Genomic DNA, 21,704 nt, shown 5'->3' on the forward strand with positions numbered 1-21,704 from the left:
CTGTAGGCACAGAGGTCCCTCTAATGAGTGATCTTAACTATGTGGCTGTAGTTACAGTGAGAGTTATTTGAAATGAGCTCTGTTCTTTGGCTACAGCAGTCAAAGGATGTTAATAAATAATTCCCAGCAAGATAATTTGAACAAACACTCCCCTAAAACATTGTGCTATAAAGCAGAACCTAGAAAGAGACGTTAATTGGCATGTTTACGTTCCCATGGGAGACAAAGAGGGAAGATTTGCATGAAAGAAAATTAAGTATATGGCTCTGAAGGATGAGATTGAAGGAGGGATTGGTATTCTTAACAGATGTCATTTGAATTGAAGTGAAAGAAATGTTGGTATGTTTGGTTCAATTTTTTGCATAAGTACAATATCGCTCAACCTGCCAAGTCCGAAAGGTAAGACAGAATATATGAAGAAGACCCAAAATGAAAGATATATTTATATTGGAAACTTGAAGAAATCTTGTCAAATTGAAATATAGTTAATTGTAAAACATGAGGCCACCTCTTGATTACTTTGGGAATAGCAACCACAGTTTCCTATTTTTAAAAAGATTTTCTCTCTCCTGTTGTGAAAATCCTACACAAATAGGGGAAATGGACTGTAGTGAAAGGATGAAATTGATATATACAAAGTGCTGTCAAATCCAAAAGCAACCAAACTGAACAACTAGAGAATTATTATTTTTTTGTGCACACTGTAGGTTCTTTGGGTGTAAAGTGTATGATGTCTCTTGAATTGAGGGATATTTGAGAGAAGTGTAGAGAGAGCTCTGAGACCAGCATGAGAAAGACAGGATGCGCTATAGAAACAGAATGTATTTGGTGTTTTCATTAATATAGAAAGATGAGAGGGCCATAAACATCCTCCTGTGGTGTGTTGAAAACAGTTCTACCACTCTGATTGATGTGAATTTGAAGGGTTGAAATCATTGGGGGTAACCAGTGTTGCCTATCTAATGCTTTGGGAGAGCCACTGTGGAGGCATTGACATATCTTAAATTAATTCAATAACATAGTATTTATGATCAGTTAGGGGGAAAGTGCAACTTTACTCACATCTATAGGAAAAATTAAGTGTAAAACACAAAACCCATATGCAGCTCTAACTTAGTCTTACTCTTGTCATCAAGATGGCATGGAACATTCATTCCATCTCTCTTCCAAGTGATCCTGAACCTTGATGCCTTCATAGAGATTGGCTGCTACTTTTCCATTAAAATCTGCTCTGCCAGCAACTAAGGCAACTACTGAGACCTAGAATTCTTATTAAATACCTATTTCTGATGGAAAAACCATAACTAAATATTTTGGGGAAATGCTCTTTTAACTTACACTTGCACTATATTTCTGTTTTCTCCATGTCATTCCTCTACTGTCTACAGTACCGTGCAAGTCACACAGTGACATCTAATTAACATAACAATGGGAAAAGGCACATTTCAGAAATCACATGTTTATTTACATTATAGATGTTTTATATACCTATTTAAAGCTTAATAGATATACAGTTATCATAAAGAAATATGAAATTGATAGAGTATTTTATAAATGATTTAATGGAATACAGCAGTTCTCACTAGTCCATGGACCACAAACATCTCACTAGTCTCCTATGCTGGCTATCCTCAGTTCAGCTAAGTTTCAGAAAGAGAGCTAAAAATACATTAACTACTATTCTAATATTACTTTTCTTAGTAACACAAGAGATGTTAAGCAGTCGGGAACAGGATGGGGGCAGGTAAGATGCATAATTGTGGATGGCAGGGGAAATGGACCCATGAGACAATCTCTCTTAAGATATGGTCCATGCTATAAAAAATTTTGGGGACTCCTCATATAAATATAACAGTGAAATAAATCTACTCTGATAATAGAAAGTGAGTGCAGAATGCTAAAGAATTACACTGCTAAGCATGTTTCCTTTGAAACATCAAATTAGATGTGCAACATGATTTTGCTTCCATTTCAAAGAATAATGTGCAGAGCTGGAGATCCATCTGTTTGCTCTTGTTAGCACCATTGAAGCTCCTGTGTGTTAAACAGCCTTTTGCTACTTCAAAGTATGTTTGAATTCTTCATTGTGCATATAGCACACACACAAAGCAAACATTCCTTACAATATAAGCAGCTCATATTCCTGTTTATTCTACTTGTAAGTGAAAACAATTTGTTCTTGCTATTTATTGTTTTATTTTGCACCGTGTTTTATTTTAGCTATGACAGTGAGGGTCGTCTCACAAATGTTACATTTCCAACTGGAGTGGTCACTAACCTTCACGGGGAAATGGAAAGGGCCATTACAGTGGACATTGAATCATCTAGCAGAGAGGAAGATGTCAGCATTACTTCAAACTTATCATCAATTGATTCTTTCTATACCATGGTTCAAGGTACTGTAAACAAAACAAAAACCACAGGTACTTATAATCAGATACTAAATTGCGAAACTGTTTTTTTTTCAGTGCATAATGTATTCAGATCAGCTGCCTAAATGGGTACATTAGCACAGCAGATGTTAGTGAAACTATTACAGTTCAAGGACCTTAGAGGGAGGGAGTAGATACAAGGATGTAATTAACTCTACTTTATTATCTAACCAACAAGCTCTTGGTTTTGGAAACAAACTTTGGGATCGGCATAGAGGATACCTAGTCTGCCAATAAGTAATGATGAAAGACCACAGAGGGGGGGGAAGAATTAGTTAAAAATTGGTTTGGCATTGGATCTGAGATTTAAGGTAGTGTGTGAAGCTACAGCAGCATGTTCTAGCAACAGTTACAGTGCACTTAGTATTTTGCAAATACAGTAAAATATAATGATACAATAAAGAATATATTTTATGACAGTCTAAAAGAATTACTCTTTGAAAGTGTGATTTTTTTTCCCAAAGTGCCTAAGTGACTTTGAGCACAGGTCCCATTGCAAGTCAAATGGATTTGTGCTCCTAAGTCACGTAGGGCTAGATTCAAAGGGACTTGGGCACCTAAGTCCAATATTTAGGCACCTCTGACATTTGCAAAACCACTACTCAGCTGCTACCTAATCCTGTAGGTGCCTAAAGTCCCCAAGGCGCCTACGTTTCTGCTGGTGGGCATGCGCAAAGCTGCCTAAGTCCGGTCATTGCTGAGCTGCTCGGTGCACTAACTCATGCCTAATCCCCAGCAGGATTCTCAAACGAGGCATTCTCCTACCTATCACCTTGCCTGTGGGCCCAATCTGGTAGGTGTGCTCTGAGCATCCTTAACCCCTCACAAAAGCCACTTGAGAGGGAGCGAGAGAGCCAGAATACCCAATAGCTCAGTGGTTAGGGCACTCCCCAGGATGTGGGAGAGTTAGGTTCAAGTCCCTGCTGCAATTAATATTTAATTATTTATACCAACTGGAACCGCTTCAACAGGAGAGAGTGAGGAAGGCGCCCCCCAGAATACCCAATAGTCTGGTAATTAGGGCACTTATCTGGAATATGGGAGACCTGGCTTCAAGTCCCAGCTCCAACTCAGGCGGAGGGGGGAGTTAAACCCACATCTCCCACATCCCAGGTGAGTGCCCTAACCACTGGGCTATTGGCTATAAGAGGGGGGAGACTGTGTCTCTGTGGCTTAGGTGCTCTGTGGCTAACTCCAGGAGAGGATTCATGGCTATAAATCCTGATTGGAAGGAAGCACCTCCTCATAGCCTATTAGATGCTTAAGTCTCTTTGTGGATCTAGGTATTAAACCTCTCCCTTTTCCTCTACATTTCAATGGAGGCTAGTTTAGCTGGCTCCCCAGTCAGCTTACTCCCCGTTCAGCTTGCTGGCTTCTGTGAATCCCCTTCTTAAGCACCTGACTCTCCACATACAATGCCTGGAGAGTCTGAGGCTGTCAATACCACTGGGTGGCAGAGGGCCTAGGAGTTGGGCACTGAGCATTGCTGTGCCTAAGTTCCCTGTGTGAATGTAACCCGTTGGTACTTTTAAAAATCTCACCCTGCATGTATTAGTCAAATAAATGTCAGTATATAATGTCAAGACTCGCTGTACTTATGTTGCATATGTGAATGCATGAAAAAGCCAGATTTTTAACTCATGTAAGTTATATGTTTTTATACTTTGTTTCATTTTCAGATCAGTTAAGGAACAGCTACCAGATTGGCTATGATGGCTCCCTCAGAATTATCTATGCCAGTGGCATGGATTCACACTACCAAACAGAACCGCATGTTTTAGCTGGCACAGCCAATCCAACAGTAGCAAAAAGAAACATGACTCTTCCAGGAGAGAATGGACAGAACTTAGTAGAATGGAGATTCCGAAAAGAACAAGCCCAGGGAAAAGTCAATGTGTTTGGCCGAAAGCTAAGGGTGAGTAAATGTTTGAGTATGTATGATATCGACAGCATTTGGTGTTCATGAGTGGTAACGGAGGCACGATTCAATGGGCATTGCCATTCCTCAGCCACAGAATATGTAGAATATATACTCCCACAGTAGAGCTGAAAGTAGCCATGGTTACTACTTTACCTAGTGGGTAGAGTTTTTCTTTCTTTAATTGCTCTTGTCTTTTCCATGGGCTCTCTTTGTTGAACTTGGCATCTAATATCATGGAATGAGTCAGCATTTAGTAGTAGTAGTTGTAGTATTACCATACTGCCTAGGAGCCCAAGTCATGGACGAGGACCCCATTGTGCTAGGTATTGTAGACATAGAGAGCAAAAGATGCTCCCTGCCCCAAAAAGCTTACAATCTAAGTATAAGAAAAGAAACAACCAATGGATCCAGACAGACGGGGGAGTATAAGGAAAGAATGAGACAATATTGGTCAGTGGATAGGCTGTGGTCTCAGTTCACAAACAGCCAAACTGTTGACAAGTTTTTTGTAGAGATTACAGCACAGGAGACCTGAGGAAAGATTTGAAGGTAGATAATGAGGTGGCTATGCAGATGTTTATGGGAGTACCTTCCAAGGGTGACGGGTAGCATAGGAGAAAGCACGGAGATGCTTATTTGAAAATTTAACAAGGGGCTGTACAGGCTGGCATCATGGGTGATGTGAGGAGAGTGTTGACACCTCAATAACAAAAGAGAGATGATATATTGCATCGAGAAGGTCTTTGAAAGTGGATAGAACCATCTTAGGTTCGATGTGTTAGAGAAGGGGGACTCAATGGAAGGAAAATTATCTTTGCAGCAGCATTCCGAATGGATACGAGTGGGGCAAGAATGCATTTGTCCAAGCCCAAGAGAAGAATGTTGGAGTAATTGAGGCATGAGATGATGAGAGCTCAGATGAGAGTTTTGCCGTGTGGGTGGATAGGAAAGGCCATATTTTAGAGATGTTATGCAGAAAGAATCGGCAAGATTTAGACATAGCCTGAATGCAAGAACCTAGAGAGAGAGAGAGAGAGAAGTCTGAGATGAAGATGACCCCCAGGTTACAGGCCTGAGTGACAGCAGAATGGTATTGTCCACAGTAATTTAGAAAAGAGGTAACAGGGAAGACTTGGCAGTGGGGAGCATTTGAGAGGTTTGTTTTAGCCATCTTAATCTTGAGTTGATGACTAAATATTCACAAGGAGATGTAAGAGATTTTAGTTTGGACAAAAGGAGACAGGTCTGGAGTGGAGAGGTAGATCTGTGAGTCATCAGCATAGAGATGTCAGTTGAATTTGAATCTTGATAACATGGAATTCCTGTACAGTAACTCCTCACTTGACGTTGTAGTTATGTTCCTGAAAAATGCAACTTTAAATGAAACAATGTTAAATGAATCCAATTGTCCCATAAGATTTAATGTAAATGCGGGGGGTTAGGTTCCAAGGAAATTTTGGGGGGGCAGACAAAAGGAATTATACTGTATACTGTACAGTACTGTACTGTGGTTGGGAAGTGCCCCTCGCTTACCCCACACAGGCCAGCCGGTTGCAGGCAAGGACACTAGGAAGCACCTTTGCAGCAGCAGCAGCTTCCCTGGAGAACAGGCTCGGATTTTGCCAGGAATGCTCCAGGCCCGCCTCTTCCTGACCCCGCTCCACTCCAGGCCCACCTCTTCCCACCCCCACTCCACCTCCTCTCCGGAGCATGTCACATCCCTCCCCGGCAAAGTCCTAAGCGCCACCAAACAGCTGTTTGGCGGTGCTTAGGACTTTCTGGGAGGGAGGGAGAGGAGTGGAGACGCAGCGCTTCCCCGCTTCTGCCCCTCCCTCCCAGAAAGTCCTAAGCGCGAAGTGCTGGGAGGGAGGGGGAGGAGCAGGGAAGGCCCGCGTCTCCACTCCTCCCCCTCCCTCCCAGAAAATCCTAAGCACCGCTAAACAGCTGTTTGGCGGAGCTTAGGACTTTCTGGGAAGGAGGGGGAGGAGCAGAGACAAGGCGCTTCCCCATTCCTGCCCCTCCCTCCCAGAAAGTCCCCAGCGGTGGGGGAAGCGCTGGGAGGGAGGGGGAGGAGACAGAGAAGCGGAACTTGTGCATTGTTCCCTTGTAAAGTCGCTCCTCTTCCACAGAATCTTACAAGCAGGCAGCCAAACGACGTTATAAGGAAGCATTGCACAACTTTAAATGAGCATGTTCCCTAATTGAGCAGGGACATAAAATTGAAACAACCTTAAGTGGGACAACGTTAAATGAGGAGTTACTGTATTTGAAGATAACTTTTACTATCTTTTGTAACACTTCTTGCCATAACACTAGTGCAATCCTAGGATCTCATTCTTTTTAAAAAATACTGAAAGTTGCAACAATACATATTTCTGGAAGAAAAGTCTTAATTTTGTTTCCCAAAATAACCCTCTAATATGTGCCTTTCACCATCTTGTTAGGTTTTTTCTCCTTATTATACAGTAGGCAAAATGTATTCAGCAGGCAAACTATGATTTACAACAGCCATTTAATAAAGACAACATAGATTAAGCACTCAGAATTGGGTTGCCAGGAGACCACCTCAAGACCACAATAGAAATCTGAATTACTATTGGAATTACACCTAATTCTTTTAAATCGATCCTTGGTAGTTCATCAAATAAAGGTGAATAACTTCAGTCTGCTCCTCTTGACTAGTTATAGGTAATGTGCCGTTTTAAAAATTTCATTAGGGACAAAGGAGAAAAGAAAAACACCCTTGCATCTCATATTACTCTTCACCTCCTCAACCCCAAGAAAAATTGATTTTTTTTCTGACAAGGAGGAATGATTATTTACAGTGATGGTTGCTCAGGGTAAGCAAAACCCTGCCTAGTTTTGGCAGCTGCTGTTTCTTGCTAAGGGAATGAAAACGGAAAACAGCACAACTAAAAGAAAGGAACTTGGCCTAGACAGAAATCTTGTATTCTCTTTTTAAGTATTACTGTGTTCAGCCTGAGGGTCACATTCCTTTTCTCCTTAGCATTGTAACTTTAATCTCCACCGCCCCCACAAATGATTTGGCTTTTCTGGTTCATAACCATTTCATTGTGCAACAAGGGAGGTTAGCAGACCCTATTGAAGCACATGCCAAATCTTCTTGGAGGCCAAGGCACCCTAGATGGATGGAGGATAATATTCTATTTATAGCATTCTCTTGCCCAAAGGCCTCTGGGCATCTAAGAAAATCTAACTTAAACCTGGCTTGCTACCAAAAAATGTAATATGGCCAAATAAATTACAGAATCAGCAAAAGAGAAATCCCCATTAATCCATCTGTCAGAAATGGAGTGATACCCTTCAAACTTCCTTGCTGTGGTGCAACAGGAAGGGAGAAGAATCTGTAAGGTGCTACAGCCTTGCAGGGGTTATGGAGAGATGGGGAGAAAGTAGAGGGAAAGGCAAATGGGGGGAGAGATTTGTCAAAATAGGGAAAAAACAGAGTGAGCGATTAGAAATTAGGATAAAATAACAGTAATTAAATTCTTTGGGGGAAAAGAGGGCAGGAGGAGAAAAGTAAGAAGATGGTGAGAGGAAAATGCCTTGAGGAGAAAGGAGAGGAAAAAGGCCCTAGAGAAAAAAAGCTGAAACCTTTTTTAAAAATTTGTGTGAACACACACTATGAAAAGGCTGCAGTGCAGTCTGCATAAGAAGGAAGGAGAAAAGAGAATGGAGAGGAGAGAATGAGGAAAAAAAGGAGGAACAAAAAACAGGGCACTCCTAACTTTTCTCCGCAAATATGTCAATAACAGTTTGCTGCAAAGAAGACAAATGTACACAAAGACAATGACAAAATGTATTGCTGATATATGTGCTAGTGAATATTACACTTTCACTGTATTATACTTGATTTGGTAACATGATGCATTAATCTAAATTTTTAATCTACTAATTTTTAAATCTATCCATAATCACAAAACAATTTGCAATCTATGCCACATACAGAAGGACTTTGGATCTTCTAGTTATGTACATAATCGTGGACTATTGATACATTTCTCCCATTTTTATTGAGAATTCCAAAGAACAAAAGAAAGAATAGGCAGAAAAGGACAGACAGAGGTGAATGGAGGGGTGTCTGGGGAAGGCTAAGAAATGGAAGACAGAGAGATAAAGAGCACTCCCTACAGAAAAACTAATTCAGGCAAATCGCCTAATCTAAAAGGTAGGAAAATGGAATAAAAAAATCTACCTGAAAATAATAATAGCAAAAGCCCTCAAACAATGGAAGTGGGGCAGATGGGAGTATGCCATATTCAGATTTAAACTGGTTTTAGAATCAATCTTGGTCTATACTAAAAAGTTAGGTCAACCCAGGTTCATTGCTCAAGGGTCTAAGAAAATCCAGACCCTGGAGCGACGTAGGTAAACTGAACTCACCCCTGGTGTAGACTGCACTAGGTCGATGGTAGAACTCTTCTTTCTTAGGGAGAGGGCTTACCTATGCCGACTGGAGAACCCCTCCCATCAGAATAGGTCGTGTCTACAGTGAAGTACTACAGAGGCACAGCTGCGCCTTGTAGTGTTTCAAGTACACACAAGCCCTTAGAACACTTACTTGTGAAAGTATATTTAAAGAACATTAGACAGCTCATTAAGTGTATTAGATAACACTTTGCAGCTGTTAGAATTTTCTATGTTTTTCTTATACAAGACAGTTTTTACATGAAAACAAGATTTTTGTTCTGAAGGTGAGAACAAAGATCCTGTTTTTATGTCACTGATCCCACAAGAACAAGTCAATAGAGACAAATATGATACATAAACAGATCAGATTCTCTGGAAAATGTTTGGGGTTTATTTCCAAACTTTTCTGAGATCCAGCAGCAGCTCTTTAATACCCGTTAGCCCAACAATAAAGATCTAACTTAGATGCATCTTTTTGATGCACATCAACTGTTAGGTAAAGTTCAAGACAGTTACATTTTCACTCATGTGTACTCTTGAAAAGTTTCTCTGATCAGCATATTCTCTTGCTCCTTTCCAAATGTTACTGGACTAGCTCTCTTCACCCCTTACTCATACTCCTCTCTTCTCCTGCATGTGTCAATTTAGAAAGCAGATTTTTAAAAATGCTTTATACAACTATCATCTTGTTCTTGTCCCTTCTTCCCATTTATTATCATTTTGCTGTGCTGAAAATCTATCTTGGTTATCCACAATTCGTCTTCACACAGAAAACTCAAAAAGGAAAGAGCACATGTGAAGTGGGTTCAGAGATAAGCAGCAAAAATGGTTGTAGGCCTGGATTAAAAAAGAAACTAAAAAACAATGTGACAGGTTACTGTAGAGAGGGGATAAATAAGATTGGGTATGCTAGAAGTCTATAAATTATGAATAGTAAACAAAAAGAAATTCACCTGCTCTCATAATACAAGAATAAAGGGACAAACAATGAAGCTAAAAGGCAGTATATTTAAAAATGAAAAAAATGCATATAATGTATAATTAATGTATGGAACTCACTGTTATCACTGGTTTCAACAAAGGGTTTTTCTGTATGTGTACTAAGAAAAGTTCCATAGTTAGACTGGAAAGGTTGTTGGTTGGTTTTTATTAAAAACTGTTATAAACATTATGCTTCAGGACATAATCCAACCTTTAACTGACCCATGGGATGGGAATAAACTGCCTCTGAGGGCATGTTATTTCATAATTATCCACTAAGGGTTTCTTGCATCTTCCTTGGAAGCATCTTGCATTAGATACTGTCATAGACAGGATACTGGACTAAATATTGTGTCTCTGATACAGTATGGAAATTCCTATGTGCTTAAGTTTAAATCTAGCTTCAAAACCTTAACTTTTACTAGTTGTTTTGATAGTGCTCACAGTAAAGGGTTAGGCCTGAGTTCTTTGCTCACTTTTTAAGTGTCATTGATTAATGTACCATGCAGTGATTTGTCTTGTTTCACCGAATCATTTTCTTACTCTTTAGTCATTGCCCCATATTTTTGTACTGCTTATCTAAAACAGTGGTATGGGCTCTTCAAGTTGCACCAGTTATTATAAAAGTTTTCAATGCATATACTTTAGTATTTTGTTAACTGTTGACTAAACCTTAAGGAATTTAATTGAAAAGATTTTGAACAAATGCCAGGCTGTCTCTCTACTTAATGAAACCTTTTAAAACAGCAGTTAATCTAAAGCTTTGCACTTATAGCAAGAAGTTGCTAAATTAATTTACTGACACAAGGAATCAATCATTATAAATGGTGTTTAAACAATAGCTGGTACTCTGAGGAAGTAATAGGTGGCTGGTATTTGAACAACATGATTTATTTTGTCATCTTGTTTGTTTTATAAAAGGTTAATGGCAGAAACCTCCTTTCAGTCGACTTTGATCGAACCACAAAGACAGAAAAGATCTATGATGACCACCGTAAATTTCTGCTGAGGATTGCCTACGACACATCAGGGCATCCAACTCTCTGGCTGCCAAGCAGCAAGCTGATGGCTGTCAATCTTACCTATTCATCTACAGGTCAAATTGGCAGTATTCAGCGAGGAACCACTAGTGAAAAAGTAGACTATGATGGGCAGGGAAGGATTGTATCTAGAGTATTTGCTGATGGAAAAACTTGGAGTTACACCTATCTGGAAAAGGTAAAGAACACTAAAGTTTTAACAAATGCTTTGTTCTATCAACATTGCTTTGAGCACACTGAAAGCTATGCAGAACATGTCAGTCATATGCAAAGAAAATACATGGCAGAACCAAATTTTATTTCTGCTTTTAGGTGCCCATATGTGATTCACATGGGTACTGAGGTAATTAATGTTTCTGCATTAAACATGCAGTTAACTTAGTTAACTTTTAGTAACTGATATATTTTGTAAATTATTTAGGCCATGTAACGAACAAGTGGCATCTCTATCTACCTGCTTTCTTAATACATAAAATAATATACAGGAATTAATTAGATCTTGGTAACTTAAGTCAATGGTAAATGATTTATGTCCAACTTGTATGTTGTGTTTTGTGGCACAGAAAAGAGTTATTTCATTATAGTTAAAGCTGCCAGTTCATACTTTGTTCATATTGTAGTACAGAATCAAAGCAATAATGGAGAACTCTACTGAGTTTATATGCGAATCTACTTTATATATTAGTATCATAGAAACATGACTCTCTTTCCTAATACTGTCTCTGCATATCTCCATTGTGAGATCTCATGCCCTGCCATGTAACAGCAGAACCCATCTAGTACCCTTAGTTCTAGAGTGCTGTGATAGAGCAGCAATCACATACTACCTTTCCCACTCCCCCCCAGCCTGATTGCTTTGTTATAGATCTAGTAACTCCTGGCTGGGCACACTGTTTCACGGGTAATATACTCCGAGAACAAAAGTTACTTCGATAAGTAGCTTCTCTTTTTCTGTGGTTTGCAGTTTTGTGTTAGGTATGTTGCTATATGGAACATATAATTTTAAAAGTGTATTGCTCAATATGAGCAAAAAATGAAGTTGCCATTCAAGGTATGAAGTTCATACTGAGGGATTTTGCTTTATTCATCTTTCAGTAAAATTCATATCTGAATAGATATTTTCAGCCAGCAGGAATACACGCTAGTCATGACCATAGTCATATACTATATTTATGGGTAAGAAAAAGGTTGTGTTGGCTGCATGATTTCGAAATCATGCATTGTTTACATGACAAGATATATATAATATTGCCAGTTTCTAAAACTAAAATCAGTAAGGGGGCAGTATTAAAATCATGTTCAAATAAATGCCTTGCCTTCCCTGAACTATTGATAACACCTTCCGTTATTAATATGCAACTATTTTTAAAATCATCTACTTGTTATCATTTATATTGCTTGTTTACGTTTTGCATATGGAATAATCTTTTGAAGAGTGGGTGAAAGCTGTCAACAGTGGAGTGAACCTGGCATGACTGGTTGGTTTCATTCTACAGCTACTTCAGAAGGTCCTGCTGGAATTAAGGGTAACCCATGGGTCTGTCCTTATCTCCTCTCCATCAAGTTGACCCCCTTATTCCCTACAGAGTACCCCAACTAGCAGCATCTATGACTACTGATGTTCACAGCCTCTGCATGAAACTGATTAAGTCATTTCATTCTGCTGCTGCAAAGCTGAGACCAGTTGTAACAGTGGAGGGAAGATCTAAATAGCAGAGAGGGTTTTTTTTGTTTTTTGTTGTTGTTTTTTTAAATAAAGTTATGAGGCTGGAAAGCTCTCCACCTCCTCTCCAGTATCCATGAGACATAGGGGAAAGCTCCACCTGTAGCCAGGCAGGAGGAGAGGAATGCTCTCATACACAGCAGAATCCATAAAGTAGGGAAAGCCCACATGGGTAAAAACTTCTACTGGCCAAGCCTTTTAGAAAAGAAATTCTCTGAGCTGTAATGACAGTACTTTGTGGAAATCCCAGTTCCAAACTGTGGCTGATGGTATGGATTTTCTCACCAGAGCAACTGATACTACTGGTTGGAAGGAAACTGGAACCACAGATGCTCTCAAGATCTACTGTTCCAACTCTGCTCTGGGACAGAGCCTTTCTTTCAGTATTGCTTTGCCTACTAACTTAAGTTCTGTCTAGTAAATAATTCTGTGTTGTTATTATGTGGCATCTCTCTAGGTGTAATGCAACAGTTACTATTTAGTGCTATAAAAGTACCTGTATTTATACAATGCAAGAAGTCAAGGTTCCTAACTGAGGAGCTAATATTCTAATTATTTTTCCATTGAAGCCATTATTCAGTAAATATTGTTCACTAACAATTGTGGACATGATTTAATCAAGGCCAATGATTCACAATATCCAGGCATCAGGAAAATGGTATTGACTGACAGAATAATTCTTGTGTAGCTGCTCTTGATGTAAATAATCAAACAATTGCTATGCCTGTGTCATAAATACATATAGAACAAGAACAATAATGTTCAGGGATCTTCAGGCTAGTAAAATTCTTCTGCATTATCACTAATTATGGGGGAGAAATTGCATCTCCCATATGTTGTTCCCTTCGTGAGTTATTGGCTTGAAGACAGTTTTTCTTCTGCCCGTATTAAACATGCCTTATCCAAATCCATTGACAATCTGCTGTTTGGCTGCGAGTACTTGATAAAAGAATGACACAGTCATAACAAGTAGCACATTATGAATCTGGAGCCAATAATTACAGAACCCCTTACAGTTAAGCATCCAAGTAAATTAGGCAGGGAAATGTTTAACATGTAAGGTCAAGGCTAACTTAATTTAAAAAGATTATAATTTTCTCAAGTTGAATGTCACATTTTTGTTGTCAAGAAACTGTGTGTTAATTCACGATTTGTCACATGGTTAAAATCTGTTCTTGCTTTTCAGTCAATGGTCCTCCTGCTTCATAGCCAACGGCAGTACATCTTTGAATATGATCTGTTGGATCGGCTTTCTGCCATCACCATGCCCAGCGTTGCTCGTCATACCATGCAAACCATTCGTTCCATTGGCTATTACCGGAACATATACAACCCCCCTGAAAGCAACGCCTCCGTTATCATGGACTACAATGAAGAGGGACAGCTCCTTCAAACAGCTTTCTTGGGTACAAGCCGAAGAGTCTTGTTCAAATACAGAAGGCAGACGAAGCTCTCAGAAATTTTGTATGATAGTACAAGAGTCAGTTTTACTTATGATGAGACAGCAGGTGTTCTGAAAACGGTAAACCTCCAGAGTGATGGTTTTATCTGCACCATTAGATACAGGCAAATCGGCCCATTGATTGACAGGCAGATTTTCCGCTTTAGTGAAGACGGAATGGTAAATGCTCGATTTGACTACAGCTATGACAATAGCTTCAGAGTAACTAGCATGCAAGGTGTCATCAATGAAACCCCATTGCCTATTGATCTCTACCAGTTTGACGATATCTCTGGTAAAGTTGAGCAGTTTGGAAAATTTGGAGTTATATATTATGATATTAACCAGATAATTTCCACAGCTGTAATGACTTACACAAAACACTTTGATGCTCATGGCCGCATCAAAGAAATTCAGTATGAAATCTTTAGGTCGCTAATGTACTGGATTACAATTCAATACGATAACATGGGGCGAGTGACTAAAAGAGAAATTAAAATTGGGCCATTTGCCAACACCACCAAATATGCTTATGAATATGATGTTGATGGTCAGCTCCAGACAGTTTATCTAAATGAAAAAATCATGTGGCGATACAACTATGATTTAAATGGCAACCTCCATTTGCTCAACCCTAGTAACAGTGCCCGTTTGACCCCACTTCGCTATGACCTGAGAGACAGAATCACTCGACTAGGCGATGTTCAGTACCGATTAGATGAAGATGGATTCCTGCGTCAGAGGGGTACTGAGATCTTTGAATACAGCTCAAAGGGCCTTCTCACTAGAGTTTACAGCAAAGGCAGTGGGTGGACAGTGATATACCGTTACGATGGACTAGGACGACGGGTTTCCAGTAAAACTAGCCTCGGACAGCACCTCCAGTTTTTTTATGCAGACCTTACTTATCCAACCAGGATAACTCATGTATATAACCATTCAAGCTCTGAGATCACTTCTCTTTACTATGACCTGCAAGGGCACCTTTTTGCCATGGAGATTAGCAGTGGGGATGAGTTTTATATTGCCTCAGACAACACTGGGACACCACTGGCTGTTTTTAGTAGCAACGGTCTGATGCTTAAACAAATTCAGTACACTGCTTATGGCGAGATCTATTTTGACTCCAACCTTGACTTTCAGTTGGTAATAGGATTCCACGGAGGCTTGTATGACCCATTGACCAAACTAGTCCATTTTGGAGAAAGAGATTATGACATATTGGCAGGCCGCTGGACTACACCTGACATTGAAATCTGGAAAAGAATTGGGAAAGATCCAGCTCCTTTTAACCTCTACATGTTTAGAAATAACAATCCAGCCAGTAAAATACATGATGTGAAGGATTATATCACAGGTAAATTGTAATTGTTTAAATTGTAGCAATATTTCCCACTTACTCAAAAATCTAACCTGTTATAATGTACTCATCACCCTGAAATCTGAGCATGTGGGTTACAAACTAAGTATGCTGTCAGCTGAACTGAATATGGGAAAATGTTAAAAAAAACTAATTTAATTATTCAGAACATTTGCTACACAAATAGATTAGATGATGCATGTTTCAGTTTGTTTCCACTTATGTAAAGAAAAATGACATATCACTGTGCATTAACAGAAGTTCCTGAAAAATACAGAGTTATGTGAATACATGTCATGTGTTTCAATATTAGAACTAAGTAAGATTATCTGTGCCTTTTTTTTTATTTAGGTTGGGTCAGACTAAATGAGGCTCATCTGCACTTGTAAGGAGGTGTGAGTGTTCCTCCGAAAAGGAAATAGGGAAACAAGTGGTTTTCCATCATTTTGACAAACAGTTGCCCACTGGTTAGTTAATAGGTGTTGACAGGCTGTCAGAGATAGGGCTGCCCACAGTCCCTTGAATCTATCATCTCCTAGCAATATGTACTGTAGGGAATGCCGTAGCACTAATTTTCATTGTGACATTTAGAGAAATGCAGTTGCCACAAAAGTGTTACTAGAAAAATGAAAACTAAATTTCAACTAACATCTTTGATCTACAGTAGAACCTCAGAGTTCCAAACACCAAAGTTACAAACTGACCAGTCAACTACACACCTCATTTGAAACCGTAAGTATGCAATCAGGCAGCAGCACAGACCAAAAAAAAAAAAGGCAAACACAGAACAATATTGTGTTAAACATAAACTACTAAAAAAAAAAGTAAAGCAGCATTTTTCTTCTGCTGTATTAGTTTCAAAGCTGTATTAAGTCAATGTTGAGTTGTAAACTTTTGAAAGAACAACCATAACGTTTTGTTCAGTTACGAACAACCTCCATTCCTGTAACTCTGAGGTTCTACTGTATAGAGTAAAATGAACCCAACCGTACATATAAAGCTGGAGCTTCTATGATTAGTTTAGGTGACTTAATGCCAGATGGCAGCTTTGCATCCATAGCTTGCTGGGGTTTATTATGTACCTGGGAACACTTTAAATAATAATTTTAAAGTAAAGATTTTCAAGACCTTTTCTGACATTCTGAAAGATTCTATTCCCTCCCCCACTTTTGGGGTGTTTTCATTGGAAACTGCTGGATTTTAATACCCACAGCTCTGCCATCTTCTTTTAATGTAGTATGTGTGAAAAGTTGGTGGCCAGACAGAAATCCACAGAACAGATACAGCTCAGACATGAGCAGAGCAAGCTGCCCCTACTCTGCCTAATCAACGTTTCTCCATCCTAACCTGGCTCCTAGCTTTCTATTGAAAAACAACCACAATCCATTGTTAGTGTGCCCAATGTAATATTTTTTTAACTAGAAACTAATTTTAGTGACTTTAACAGCTAGGACTCTGAATATATATAGGGGGAGCTGCTGAGTTAAGAAGGTTCCATTTTACAGTGCTGCTATCAAAGTAGAAGCCAGACTTCAAGAGCAACAAATAGACAATTAAGACTAGCACCACTAGAAAGATCCTGCAAGCATTGTTTTTCCTGTTGCAGTTGCTAATTGCTGCTCTGAAATAGGAAGTGTTGCAGAGAGTAGATTTCAACAGTATTACTGATGGATGGGAGCAATTTTACTTTTTATTCTCATTCGCCCAACTAAATCTAAGAGAAGGTGAGTAGGATTCTGATCTCTCTTTTACAGCAACAAAATTGCCTACTAAGTTCCTTACATGGAAGGCAATTGAGCACCCAAATAGGAGTGCAAGAGGAGACAATAGGATTGCCCGGGCACAACTGAGAACAGAATGTGACCTGCAGTACTTTTATTACTGGTGATTGTTTACGGAGATGGAAAGAACTCAGCTTGACTGTGAAATGCCAGTGGAGTTTGCAGGACAGCAATTAGAAAAACATCTTTTCCTTGTGCTTCTATATTTATTCTGGAGATCACTGAGATACACACATGAGAGACTATAATGCTTTAAAAACAGCCACCTTTAAGATTAGAATAGTACTTTAATTTGGAAGTTATCTAAATATGCCATCTGGGTTATACTAGTTCCAGCAGAGTTGCTGTACAGACTATAGACACCAGTACCACAAGAAGAATGTTAAATAATTCTGGAGTGTTACGGAATGTAACTATTGTGGCTTTGACAAGAATTACTTTTAGATTAAAACAGGTAAAAATTACATTTCAAAATATAGAAAATTCTTTTTTTTTTTCTTGTATATTTTTCTTCCAGATGTTAACAGCTGGCTGGTGACATTTGGCTTCCATCTGCACAATGCCATACCTGGTTTCCCTGTTCCCAAATTTGATTTGACAGAGCCTTCGTATGAACTTGTGAAGAGTCAGCAATGGGACGATATACCAGTAAGAAAAAAACAAAAAAACACCAAAGATGGAGATAGGGTTGAATAGAGGGAACTATTCTAATTTAGCTATATATTCCTCAGGGTGCTGCTTGCCAGTTTTTTATTTAAACAATGTATTGCAAATCTCTATGCCTTAAATATTTTTCCAAAGGATTTACTAAATTACAGGTGCTAATTCTACACCGGTTTTTGTGCTTTTGCTAAATTAAGTATGATTTTAAACAAGATCCAGTTTGTTTTCAATAAAATAGATAAGAATGTAGAGAGAAATAATAAATAAATATAGTACTTTGAAACCCTTTTTAGACTTGTAGGTTTCCCAGTGGAAACTCTAGAGATTGGATTTATACCAACACCCTGCCTGAAGGCAGAAAGTGAACACGGTAATAAAAAATAGACTGTGAAATAAACAGAAGAATAGGTGATATAAATTATGCATACCGGGCACCAGTACAATTTTACTTCTCTTTAATATTAACCATGTTTTATATGTAAAGATAAAATATTGAAAATGAAATTACCTCAGGTAAAACCCATTACATTACATAGAATCAAAACTCCAGGTGCTTATGAAATTCCATGGGGGAAAAAAGTATCTACTGCAGACCAGAAAACCTGTAACAGTTTTAAATGACAAAGAAAAGAAATAGAATGTAAAATTGAAAAGCCAAATCTGCCATTTAGTAAAATGGAATTTATAAATCTAGTCATTCAGAGAACAAAAAGCTACATACAATAAAATCCCCAAATTTGCCATGAGACAGACTAAGAAGAGATCAAAAATGGACAATCCCAGAATAATGATTCCAAAAAAAGCATCTCTCATTTACAGGAATGATTATGTAGAATTTTAAGTAGTGGTCAGTAATTTATTATCATGATCATTGTTGTTAATGAATCTGTGTATAGTACCATACTTTTGCACAGTGCTTTACAAGACTGTAAACTCTTTAGGATCATGTGTCTTTTTAATCTAATTTAGACAAACATAGATTATGAAAGGGGCTAGGAAACGGATATACCTCACAATGAGTTACATTGTATGGGAAGTGAATAATAAATCTGGTATTTTAAAGGAGACTCAGAAACAAAGGAAGCAGCAAGGGAAAAGGGTGGTGAGAACACACAGCAAGGTGGGGAGTGATGGGGGATCTAGGCTGGGGCAGTTCTTCAGAATCTTTGAAATGAGAACAGAGGTGGAAGTGAGACTGGAAAGGAGTAAGAGGGAGTGAAGATGCTGGGAATAGACAGCCTACTCAAGGAGCTCGGAGATAAATGGAAGGAGGCAGCTGTGTTGAGTGAGGATTTCTTCAGAATAGAGACGATCTGTGCAAAAGGGAAGGTGCCAGAGGGGAGAGGTGAAACAGAGAAGGAATGAGAAAGAGAGCAAGGGAGATTGGGATGTAGGAGGAGGTGGGATCAAGTTGACAAGTTAGAGGAGTTTGAGTTGGACATTCATTTGGGATGGCAGAGAAGAACACAGAGCTAAAAGAGGACAAAATCAAAGGTAAAGAAAGGACGGGGGAGATGGTGGGATGGAGAGCACCTCTCAATTTGACCTTTGAATAAGTTATTACAGTCTTGGGCAGAGAGAGCAGAGGAATAGATGGGGAAAAGCCATCAGGGATTCTTCTATTTAATTTAGTTTTCAAGTAATAAGGACACCTAGCCAAGGCTCTAGGCACCCTAACATCATTAATAACACACTCGATAAAATTCCACAATAAGTAAAAAAGAAAAAGAAAAAAGATTAGAGGCGTGAGAGTGGAGAGCAGATACAGGACAGGGCAGGACCAGCAGAGCTGAGGGAAGAGAGAACAAACTTAGGGTGGAAGGAGTCAGCATGTTCACAGGACTTCTTCCAAACAAAGGTGCTCAGTACAGCGAGATAATGAACCGAAATTGATTCTGGAGGGGGGGGCAGCGGACAAAGGTGAAAGGTTCAAAGTGCTCATGTTGGAAGAGGAAGTAGCATGGTTTTCATTATTCAGTAAGAAGATAGAACTAATCAGAAGGCATGAACAGACATGAATACAGCATATATATATGTGGGTTCTGGGTAAGCAGCTCTCACTGCTACTGGTTAACTAACATGAGAGCCACAGATGGCCTGTGCTCCCCATTGCTGCCAGTGTGTCACCTTCCTTCTCCCCCAGTAGAGCTGTAGGCCTGAGCTCTGTCTCTGCTCTGCACTGTGCAGATTAGAAACAAGGTGGGGAAGCAATTTATATTTTCACCTTTGAGAGTCAAGTGATGGGAATGTTCCTTCACCTGTTCCTCTCCCACCCCCGATAGGATGTTAAGACCTGGGAATGTGTATGGGTGGGGGATGGAGTTATCCACCCTGGCAACTAGAGAGAGCTGAGGGTTGGGGAAACGTGCTTAAAATAATCTTTGCCCCTTGGAAGTGCTAGAGCACCTGGCTGCTATTTGTGTCACCATGTAGTCTGACTGGGTAGGGCAGGGATCGGCAACCTTTGGCACACGGCCCGCCACGGTAAGCACCCTGGCAGTCCGGGCCAGTTTGTTTACCTGCCGCGTCCACAGGTTTGGCCAATCGCGGATCCCACTGGCCACGGTTTGCCGCTCCAGGCCAATGGGGGCTGCGGGAAGCGGCGGCCAGCACATCCCTCGGCCCGCGCCACTTCCCGCAGCCCCCATTGCCCTGGAACGGAGAACCGCGGCCAGTGGGAGCCGCGATCAGCCAAACCTGCGGACCGCATGCCAAAGGTTGCTGATCCCTGGGGTAGGGTGTAGCGTGCATTTAGCGTGCACTGATTTAGTTGGGGATTGGTCCTGCTTTGAGCAGGGGGTTGGACTAGATGACCTCCTGAGGTCCCTTCCAACCCTGATATTCTATGATTCCTAACTGAGTTGCCTTTGCGTCATTTTGAATTGAGCACTGCCAACTGAAAGCCATACTTGTCAGCAGTTTTCCCCTGAGCCTCACCAGTCATTGCCCAGCATAGGCGGGCTTGGATTTTTTTTTAACATGTGAACCCCATGTTGTCATGTCTGAGCAGGCAGGGGCTGGCAAGACAGTAATCATACATTGTGCCTTGGCATCCCCTCTCCCCATTTGTGGAAGTGGGAGGAGGAGGAGTCCCCACACTCAGAAAAGGTGCCATGGCAGAAGGGTTGGACGTAGCTCACAGCTCCCCTCTGGAGTGCTTCAGAGCAGAGCCGCTTGAATGCCTGACTGCTGCAGGAGAGATCAGAGCCCACACAAATGAATTGGCTGTGGCTTTCACCAACAGCTACAGTACTTTGGAGAAGGGCTGGCAGTACCCAGCACTGCACCCCTCCACCAGGCACATTTTTGTAGGTGGTGGGCCTGCTTCTCTTCTCTCTCTCCTTGTTTCCTCCCTATTAATGTCCAATTTGGGGGAAGTTCCTGATCCTACCCTCTCACACCCCACCAGCTGCAGGAAGCTGTGGGACATCTCCTGGCCATGGAGTAGCATAGTTATAGACCTGCTATTGCCAGAGAGTTCCCTCTCAGCTATAGTAGAGGGCAGGTCTTAGTTTTGTTTTGGGAGCGGGCTCCTAGAGGTCCCTAAAAACTCTTTGTTTAAAATGACAATCCTAGCAGGCAATTATTGCCCTTTGCATTTTACAAAGGGGAAGGGCATCATCATTACAACGACAGGTGTAAGCCTACTAGCAAATATAAATTGATGACAGTGTCTCATTATAGGCACTGTGCTTTTCCCTCTCATCACTTTCACCTAAAGAGAGATGGTTGGGACAGGAACCCACTGTCTGGAACTAGCAATTCCCCCACCTAATGCCAAAAATAAAGATTTTTATCTGCACAGAAAGGGGTGTTCTAGTAGTGTGAGTACAGAACTAGGAGCCAAGGTTCATAGACGTTAATCCCAATTCCCTTCTGTGGCGCTGAGGCCATTAGCTAAATTTTTGCATCCATTCCTCATTGAGAAAAA

At 40.2% G+C, this 21,704-nt stretch overlaps 1 protein-coding gene across 8 annotated transcripts in view; it reads left to right on the plus strand.

Moving 5' to 3' along the window:
- TENM3 (teneurin transmembrane protein 3) overlaps positions 1-21,704 on the plus strand; it is a 502,096-nt gene that overhangs the window by 479,271 nt on the left and 1,121 nt on the right. For all 8 annotated transcript variants that reach the window (XM_065405305.1, XM_065405306.1, XM_065405307.1 and 5 more), the window contains 5 exons: positions 2,221-2,396; positions 4,112-4,347; positions 10,687-10,983; positions 13,715-15,326; positions 17,628-17,758. In XM_065405305.1, the coding sequence (XP_065261377.1) occupies positions 2,221-2,396; positions 4,112-4,347; positions 10,687-10,983; positions 13,715-15,326; positions 17,628-17,758 (2,452 nt within the window). The remainder of the gene's footprint in view (positions 1-2,220; positions 2,397-4,111; positions 4,348-10,686; positions 10,984-13,714; positions 15,327-17,627; positions 17,759-21,704) is intronic.

This window comes from Emys orbicularis, chromosome 5 (assembly GCF_028017835.1).
Source record: "Emys orbicularis isolate rEmyOrb1 chromosome 5, rEmyOrb1.hap1, whole genome shotgun sequence".
Lineage (NCBI taxonomy): Eukaryota > Metazoa > Chordata > Testudines > Emydidae > Emys > Emys orbicularis.